Raw genomic sequence first — 9,927 nt, forward strand, 5'->3', positions numbered from 1 at the left:
GATAGCGACGGGAGATTAATCCATCGATGATTGAGAGATAAGCTAAAGAAGGGTGCACACTGCAAACTTCAAAGTATTAAAATTAGCGGGGATGCTAAATTTAAAAAATTGTTCGCAACACCGGCCCATAGCTGCCATTGGCTGGCCACTTTGTAAGGGTGGCCGGCAGTTTGAGTAACCTTGCCTTTTTACGCAAGTCGCCCGCCAGGCGGAATGGTCAAAGCTGGCGGGCTGTAATTTCCGCCACTTTTTGCCAAAAAAGGGTAGAATATAGGCTGTCCAAAAAGGAAAACAACATTTTCTGAAAATAAGGAAACACCATCCCGAAATGAGTATTACAATGCAAACTCCGCCGCTTAAAAAGAAAATTAACCTCTAAATTGGAAAGGAAATAAGAGATGGGAAAGAAGAAGGTGGATAAAAAAGCTAGGGGGCATAAATAGGGGGATAGATAGCGAGGGGATCCGTAGATGGCGACGGCACCAACTCACGCTCACAAGCTTTGTGCTGCGTCTTCCTCGTCGTCGTCTTTACAGCTTTCCTTGTTCCACCTTACCTTGCCTTAATTCTTCTTGTGACCTTGTTGTTGCTCCTCCTGCTCCATCGCCATAGCCATGGACTCCATCCCCCTCGCCTTCCCTCCTCCCTGCTCCTCCTTTCTCCCTCCCTCCCACCCCCTCCTTCGCCTCTCCAAATCCCTCCTCCTCCCCGATTCCCCCTCCTTCCCCCCTCCCCCCGATGCCTTTCGCGTCGATGACCTCCTCGACTTCCCCAACGACGACGACCTCCTCTCTCCCACCTCCCCTCACCCCCCCCCCTCCTCCTCTTCCTCCAGCCTCTCTCTCCCCTCCAACGCCTCGTTGGTTCCCGACACTGCGGCTGCTGCCCTCGCCTCCACCTCGCCCACCGATAAAATTTGCTCTCGCGGCATGACACACGACGACGTTGGCCAGCCTTCTAGCGGGCTTTGCATCCCGGTATGCCACCAAGCCTCGAAGCTTTACATGCACATTTTGTGGAGTGGTTATGTGACACGCAGCGCGAGTATTGAATTGCCTTGTTCTTACATGTGCTTCGTCTTCGCTTGCTTTGACAGTCTGACGAGTTAGCGGACCAATTGGAGTGGCTCTCTAGTTTCGTCGAGGACAGTTCTTACTCCGCTGATACAACGCTTACTCCACTTTTAAGCTCTGGTGATTTAAACGGTTCCAAGGGTAGCAGCAGAGGCGCCCACAAGGCTAGCGACAAGTTTCAGAGTCCAAGTCCGATATCCGTATTGGAGCAAGGTGGAAGGTTGTGCTGTTTGAGTCCATCCTTCGTTGTTCCTAGCCGAACGAGAAGTAAAAGGTCCCGAACTGGGGGCCGAGTTTGGTCTCTTGATAGGTTAATACCCACTCTGGTGGAGAACAACCTCGGAGCTCGAGACACGGTCTTCATAGACTGCTCAGGAGAGAGTGAGCTGCGCTCTTCAGAGCAAGAAGGTGACCTCTCATTACGGCCGTCCAAGAAGACAAAAAGAGTTGCGTTGGAAGGCAGAAGTTTGGAACCTTCCCAGCCTCGCAGGTGCTCTCACTGCTTAGTCCAGAAAACGCCCCAGTGGAGAGCCGGTCCTATGGGTCCTAAGACGTTGTGTAACGCTTGCGGGGTACGCTACAAGTCTGGTAGACTATTGCCCGAGTACAGGCCCGCCGGCAGTCCTAGTTTTGTGAGCGAAGTTCATTCCAATTCTCACAAGAGAATCTTAGAGATGAGGAAGCTAAAAGAATTCGAAGAGCAGGAAGATTTCAACGCAGTGCCACAGAGGAGCGAAGGAGACGAGCAGAGTCTTCACGCAAGGCACGACATTGCTGCAACAGAGGTGGTCCAAAAAATTCTCGAGGAAGATTGTCATTCACAAACCGAGCTTTGTGAAGTCGCAAATATTTTGACGAAGGAAGAACAGAGGAAAGGAGAGAGGAAGGAAGAAACCATAAACAGCGTCGATGAATAAACAGAATGGACGGTCTGCGCAGTCTGTAAATTGTAAAATTCCCAAGGAACGAGTCGAATTTTGTCCCACAGTCTTTCCACATAGATACATTGTATCGGGCATTCAAGTACAGGCGAACCCATTTTACACAAGTAGATTAGGAGAGTCAGGGACAGGTAGGAATTGCACGCTGCACACGTTGTAAGGTGGCGTATTAACATCCATGGGTTCTTGTAATTTGCATCTGTTAGTACTAGCCTCTAGGTAGTAAAGAGTTCACACCTTTGAGTCATATGGTGTGAATTAACTGAAGAAATTGTTGGCTTGCAGCTGTATAGTTCTTTAAACGTTGTATGAGCAGGGTTGTTGGTCTGCGCAACAATATATGTGTTCACGTGAAATGCATTTGGAAAAGTGAGTAAATTTTGCTGTTCTGAGCAAAAGCAACTACGCCAGGCAAAAGCCGTTTCTTTATCATGAACTATTACAAGCGTGTCCAATAGTAGCGCCGAAAGCAAGCACGGCATGCACAGGATGATCGGCCGTGCGAACGAAAATAGGCATCTATTGATGTCGAGGACTTTGGATCTCAAACGGTGTGACGTAAAAGCCCCACCCAGGGAGCCATGCGGAGATTGTGGGAAGCATGCAAGAAATAGCAATTACCATAGGCACTGCCAGAAATCTTGGTGCGAAAGGTGTGAAGAAAAGACGAAAATGGTGGGTTTAGGTGATCACAAGGAAGTTGCATCGTGCCAGCGTGTTGACCCAGCCACTACCACCCACCGCAATTCCTTCCACGCTTTATGGGTTGTCAAAAGATGGTGGAATTTTCTGCTCATAGTACTTGTTCTTCTAGAGACCCAATTTGCCTTTTCTTGCTCAACTGCTTTATTTGCCAACTTGCTCGGCACTAGCCTTGCATCGCCTCGCATGGGATGGGAATATGTGTCTCCACTCGGACATTTTGGTGGCCAAGGCATTTGATCATCTTTCATCCAATCGCATTGCATGCTTTCCATCAGAGATGGATGTAATTGCCTAGTTTTCGTCACAGATGGGATCTCTTGTTGCATTTTTCATAAGGACCCATGGGAACCATCACCAAGTTTTGCTCACAAATGCTTAAGATTCATTGTGGAAAACTAGTGGGAACACCCTCTAAGTTACTAAGACTTATACTTTGGTTAAGTTAGCTTTTTTCATAAGGACCCATGGGAACCATCACCAAGTTTTGCTCACAAATGCTTAAGATTCATTGTGGAAAACTAGTGGGAACACCCTCTAAGTTACCAAGACTTATACTTTGGTTAAGTTAGCTTGCATGGCCATCGTAAGACCGTAACCTTTCCTAGTGCTCCACTTGAACAACACATGTAGTTGGGAGTATGTGCCATATGGACACTAAGGTTGAAATTCCTCTTGCATTTTGCCTTCCCTTCCTCCCATGCATTATCGATTGTCAAAAGACCTAGTCCTATGATTAAATTTCTAATGGAGAGTACATGTTTCAAGCTTGTGGTTCTAGAGACCATTTGCCTTAGTAGTTGCCTACGTTGGGTTAAGTTAGGTTGCAAATGCTCCATGCTTATGGTAAGTCAATGGCATTTCCTTGCACCCTACCTAATGTGCACTTGGATGGACATGTCGTTGAGCATGTTCCACAGAAAGCCATATGGACATTTCCTTGCACCCTACCTAACGTGCACTTGGATGGACATGTTGTCGAGCATGTTCAATAGAAAGCCATATGGATAGTAAGGCCATATGAGCAATAGCTTGCCTACAATTACAGAAAGTGATTTCTAATAACTCAAAAAATGATTTTATCTTGATTTTATATAATTTCAAGAATTAAAATAGGAAGCATATCCACACCAAATTTGAGATTAAAATATCTTTGTATAATCACAATCAAATCAAGAAATGAATGTCATAATGCAAGTACCTATTGAACAACAAAGGATCAAAATATTTCTTCACGATAGGTAATGAAGAAGACATATTTACATCAAGGGTTGCATCTTCAACCAAGTCTATCATGCCAAAAAAGCTTATCCCAAGCTCACCTATATCTTCAAGATCTAATACTAGCATTTTTCATAGAGCAATAGGAGGATTGGTGATGAATTTAAAGGCCAGGAAGCTCGACAGGATCTATGTGTCAGGGGATGCATGCTTGAATGAAAGAAGAATACTCACGCTTGTCTATCCGATCATGTTCCTCTCTTTTGGTCCTTATGTATTCCTCCTAAGGTGGACAAATCTCATGATGTACCATATAAATTTAATAGCAAGTTGTATTCGAACGATTTGGAAGAAAGTGAAACAATCATCTTGAAGATCCTTGTTATTGCAGATGGAAGCAAGCCATCAAAGCCATAGTGCGTGATGCCCTAGTCAACTTAATTATCTCCACTATACAGAGAAAACTCTGAGTATAGCCCTTGAAGTTGCCAATTGCTAAAAAAAAAAGAACCAAATACGGCTAAAGAGCATGTGAAAAAAGAACCGAATATGACTAAGGAGAAGGAAATAATCTTGGAAAAAGAGCGATAGGGCTAAGAATTGGAAATTGAAGGATTTGTCGGTCATTAGGAATGCCTTAGGACCGTGCTTGATCTTGTCTCCAGGAGACCTTATTATATCCACCCTGTTAACCCAGATTGAACACAAGCCAAAGAATATGTACAATAAGCAAAACTGGCTAAAGTTGCGTGATTGCCCTACAAAGTTCTTTTTTCAATCTGTCATAAGGAAACATCAACGTGAAGCTATTATTGACAGAGTCCTAGATCAAGATGGTAAGATTGAAACAGACTTCTCGCTAGCTAGTATATTTATAAAGCATCTAAATGGCCTAGTTGGGTCTCATGTGAACAGTGCAAGACAATGATTAGTTGAAGGCCGATTCTAAGTCTCTTGAGGGCCTTGAACCCCGAGTATCTGAATCTTAGAGGAGCCTCATAGTTTTCGCTAGAGGAGCTCTAGGAGGCCGTGTCTAAAATGATAAAAAGCAAGGCCCCGAGCTCAGATGGTCTCACAACATAATTTTTTATTTGTATTTGGGATGTTTTGGGCAAAGATCTCATTGAGATCACAAATGCCTCATCTTTGAAGTGCACCCTCTCATAGGATGTTAATACTGGTTTGAACAAGTTATTTCCTAAGAGTCAAAGTCGATTGCAAGTGGGAGATTGGCACCCTATTACCATGCTTAATATCTTATATAAAGTTGTTGCCAAAGCTTTGGCCCTCAAAATTCGAGAGGTTTGTATGATGAAGATTGTGGACAAAGAGTAAACCGGTTTTGTTAAGGGCGATGATAATATTTGAAAATATTCTGAATCTTATCTCCATGTTAGATTATGCCTCTCCTACTAGTAACTAAACCAAAATGCATGCTTTTTGGATAGACCTAGACAAGGCTTATGACCATGTATGTTGGGGTGAATGTTGGGAGTAATCTTGATTGTCTCGAAGAGACTCGGGTTTGGGGATGTGTTTACTAGAATGGTGGCTATGTTGTTTGGCAACACGTCGGCTATTCTTTGCCTTAGCAGTGGGATTGTGGGTTGTTTGAATTTGATTTATTGTATTTGGTAGGGGTGCCCAGTGGCTCCCCTCTTATTTTGTTGCGAGTCCTCAAACCTCAAGGGCTTCTGCTGTCATAATAATCCACCTGACCACGGATTCCCTTCTCTTGGAGCCCCCTAAACCTCCTTTCTTTTTTTGGCTCCCTCTAGAATCCTCCCTCCTAGCCCGACACTTGCCACTTGGCCTCCAACTTTGGTGCCACATGTCCCACAAGGGACTCCTCTCTTTATAGCCCTCTCTAGGACTCCTTATGCACCACCTCATAAATGCCTAGACCTAGGCGTGACCCTAGATCTAAGCCCTTTAGGCCCAGGGCCCTATTAATGCAAGTGTTGTCAAGCCCTCTGGCTTCCCACCTTATACCGTGGTCACACGGTATTATAGTTGACGTAACATTCCCTTCCCCTTAAGAATTGTTTACATCCTCGAAAACAAAATTGGGAAACTTCCTCTGGAGACTGCTTACCTTTTCCCATGTTGAACTCTCTTCAGATCTATCTTTCCACTTAACCAGACATTCTTTGCATATAGCATGTCGCGTTCTTTTTTCTTGTGTATCTAAAATTTTTTCTGGTTCATGTGGTAAAGATGCGGGTTCAATAAGTTCTAGGACTTCATTTCCAATGAGATTATCATCATCTCCTAATTTTCTTTTTAGCCTACTAACATGAAAAACTAGATGTACTCTACATCCCTCAGGTAAGGCTAATTTGTAAGCAAGTTCTCCAATCCTCTTAAGTATTGTGAATGGTCCACAATACCTAGGAGACAACTTTGGACATTTACATGTTTTTAGAGATTTTGAAGATTCAGGTACCTTAAGGTAGACTTTCTCATTTACTTCAAACTCCAACTTTCTACGGTGGGGGTTTGCATAACTTCGTGCTCTATCTTGAGCTCTTCTTATGCTATCTTTAGCTAAATTAAGCATTTGATTCATATCCTCAAGAAAGTCTTGGGCCGCTTGAACCTTCTCTTTATCAAGTCCCACTGTCATTGGGGCTCTAGGTTGAAATCCATACATCATCATGAATGGACTGAAACCTATAGCTGAATGTTTGGCACTGTTATATGCAAATTCTAATATGGGCAAATACTGCTCCCAATTAGTTTGTCGTTTACTTACATATGCTCGAAGCATATCCTCAATGATTTGATTGACCCGTTCAGTTTGACCATCACTTTGTGGATGATCCGCGGTGCTCATATTCAATGAAGTTTCCAACCTCTTAAACATAGCCCTCCAAAAATGGCTGTTAAATTTGCTATCCCGGTCATTAACAATACCGGCGAGTAGCCCATACAGTCTATAGATATGCTCCACAAATAGCCTAGCTAATTCTAGAGTTTTAACATCTTCATTGACAGGAATAAAATGAGCCATCTTGGTCAATCGATCCACAATTACCCACACAGAGTTGTACCCCCTCTGTGTCCTAGGTAGTCCCACAATGAAATCCATGGAGATGCTTTCCCATCTGCCAGATGGAATCTCCAATGGGTGTAGGAGACCTCCTACCTTAAGGCGTTCAGCCTTATTGACCTGGCATTTTTGGCACTTCAATACATAATCTTGGACGTCCTTACCTATTCCAGGCCAAAAGAATTGTCTTTTCAAAAGTAAATGTCTTCTGAATTCCCGGGTGTCCAGCACTCGGACTATCATGACATTCAAAAAGGATTTGGCGCCTAATGTCATTATCATGTGGGACACATACTCTACCCTTGTAGAGTAGGTAGCCATCTTCAATAGTATATTTTCTCCACTTGAGTCCTTTATCACCAACCTGTGGTGTGTCGCCATTTCCATGCGACTCCTCAGTGAAAGCCTCTTGATTAGTTGGATCCCTGTTTTTAATTGCTCAATTCACATTTCCCTTTTAAGGACTCTAGGAAATCATTCTGAAATTGAGTAAAACTCAATTCATTAACGATTGGCATTCGGCTAAGACAGTCTGATACCACATTAAACTTCCCTTTCCTATATGTCAATTGTATATCAAACTCTTGCATTAACTCAGCCCATCTAGCTTTTCTACCTTTAAGCTCTGGCTGATTACAAATCCATTTAATGCTTTCTTGATCAAAGATGATCTCAAATTTTGCACCATATAAATAGTGCCTCCACTTCTTTAAAGCATAGACTATAGCATATAGTTCCTTCTCATATGTCGAGTAATTCCGTTGGGCACGATCTAGCTTTTTGCTTTCAAAAGCCACTGGTCGACCTTTTTGTATAAGTACTGCCCCAACAGCAAAATCACTAGCATCTGTCTCAACCACGAATGGTTCATTGGGATCCACTACTTTTAAGACAGGAGCTGCCGCTATAGCTGCCTTTAAATTTTCAAAACTTCTCTTTTGAGGTTCATCCCATATGAAGGTGCTTCCCTTCCCCTTAAGCTGGTCCGTCATCGGAACAGCAATCTTAGCATAATCTTGGATGAATCTCCTATAGAATCCTGACAAACCTAAGAATATATGTAATTCTTCTAGATTTGTAGGATGTGGCCATTCCAATATGGCCCTTACTTTGTCAGGGTCCATACGAACCCCTTCTTGGGATATTATATGTCCCAAGTATTTCACTTCTTTTGCAAAGAATTCACATTTGGATTCTTTTGCAAAGAGTGAATTATCTCTAAGCAGTTGGAACACTTTTTGCAAATGTTCCAAATGTTTTTTTCTGGTTTTACTATAAATAAGGATATCGTCTAGAAATACTACAGCAAATTTCCCTAGATATGGCCTTAAGACACTATTCATAAGTGTCATGAAAGTTGCAAACACTCTTTCTCGAGCTGCACCAACATGGCATTGGCTTGAGGTGCGGGGGATGATTCTGTTATTGAGGTTGATTTTGATAATCTAAAATTGGGATCTCTCGCTCATTGTGATGCTTACGTTATGGCTCACACCTTGGAACTTGTCAGTTGCTAGCCTATCTACAAAAGGACCAGCTTTGAGGAGCATTATTTTGATTGAATTGGCAAGATTGATTGCCCCAATGTGGAGTGTGTGTTCTTCTTCCCTGGTTTACTAGAATTGCACCATTGGAGTCTAAATCCCTCACATCGTCGGAATCTGATCATTTGTTAATCCAAATGGCATTACTTTAAATTGATTATGCCCATACCTAGTACGAAATGATGTCTTAGGGACATCTTCTTCCCTAATTCGTACTTGATGATAACCTGATCTTAAATCAATTTTAGTAAAGTATTTTGCCCCTTGGTGTAGGCTTGCGTGAGCGAGCATGCAGGTTTTCTACCAGCTCCCATGCAGTACAGATTACCGTACCATCCTTTTTCTTTACCAGTTAAACTGGTGCAGGACCAAGGTGAATACTTGTTTGGATTTGGCCCTTTCTAAGATATTCCATTAACTGTCTTTCGACCTCATGTTCCTCCATTTGACTAAGCCTATATGGGGGTTTACAAACAAGGGTAGATCCAGGAATTAAATCTATTTTATGATCCACTTCTCTCAGGAGGTAAACCATCAGGTAAATCAGATGAAAAAACATCTTTAAATTCAAACATGAAATCTTTTAAAGAAGACTTATACTTTTTAACATTATAAAAAACAACATCTTTCTCTCTATGATGCATCCAAGGTGGTGGAGCTAGTCCACCCCCTTGAAAGTCAATGGTTAGTTGATCTAGCTCACTTTTTAGTTAAGTCTTCATATTTTTTGATATACTTTGGGAACAAGTTGGGCCATATACCACCATCCTGGACCAAAACAAGTTGGATGAAAGACCACTTAATGCTGAAGTAAAATTAAGTCAGAAAATTATGCACATTCAAGAAAAGCTTGAAAGCAAAAAATGAGCTTATATATGTAACTAGGAGTTCACAATGTTCTAAAAGAATAAAAGTATATGTTCATTTGTCCAAGATTTTGTAGAGTTTACGGGGAACAAGCCACTATTATCAGTAGCATTAGGGCCATTGTAGATAATTTTGATCAATTTACATTAAAAATGAAAATAATAAGAAGATCCTGCAAAGATGTGTAGCATGAATTCTACAAGAAAAGATGGGACCATGTCACCTTGGAAGCAATGACAAGGGCTCCTTCATCACGTACTCCATAAGTAATTTACTTCTGACTTTTTTATAGTAATTGCAATTGGTTTGATGTTTAGCTTGCATATTGTGCTACTCTCTTATGGACAATCTTGGTTGATTATAGAGTTGTGTGGTTAGTTGCTTGCCAATCAAGAATGTGTATGAGTTTAAAAACCAGAGCAACAATAGTCTCTTTGACACATTCGAGTTGGAGGGGGTAAAGCTTAGTTGATCAATAGTTATTGAGGTAAGTCTTCCACTCTTGGTTCCTAAACTAGTTTCTTTTA

The 9,927-nt window shown here is 42.2% G+C and overlaps 1 protein-coding gene across 1 annotated transcript; it reads left to right on the top strand.

Annotated features, from left to right (window-relative positions):
- The first annotated feature begins 478 nt into the window (after nt 1-478).
- LOC147880751 (GATA transcription factor 4-like) lies at nt 479-2,838 on the top strand. The gene is made up of 2 exons (XM_087370940.1): nt 479-977; nt 1,097-2,838. Exons 1-2 carry the CDS (start codon nt 615-617, stop codon nt 1,988-1,990), a joined length of 1,257 nt encoding a protein of 418 aa, XP_087227066.1. The 5' UTR covers nt 479-614; the 3' UTR covers nt 1,991-2,838.
- The last annotated feature ends 7,089 nt before the right edge of the window (nt 2,839-9,927 follow it).

Source organism: Dipteris shenzhenensis, chromosome 32 (assembly GCF_047967505.1).
Source record: "Dipteris shenzhenensis isolate YYH24624 ecotype China chromosome 32, Dip_SZ_1.0, whole genome shotgun sequence".
NCBI classification, from domain to species: domain Eukaryota; kingdom Viridiplantae; phylum Streptophyta; class Polypodiopsida; order Gleicheniales; family Dipteridaceae; genus Dipteris; species Dipteris shenzhenensis.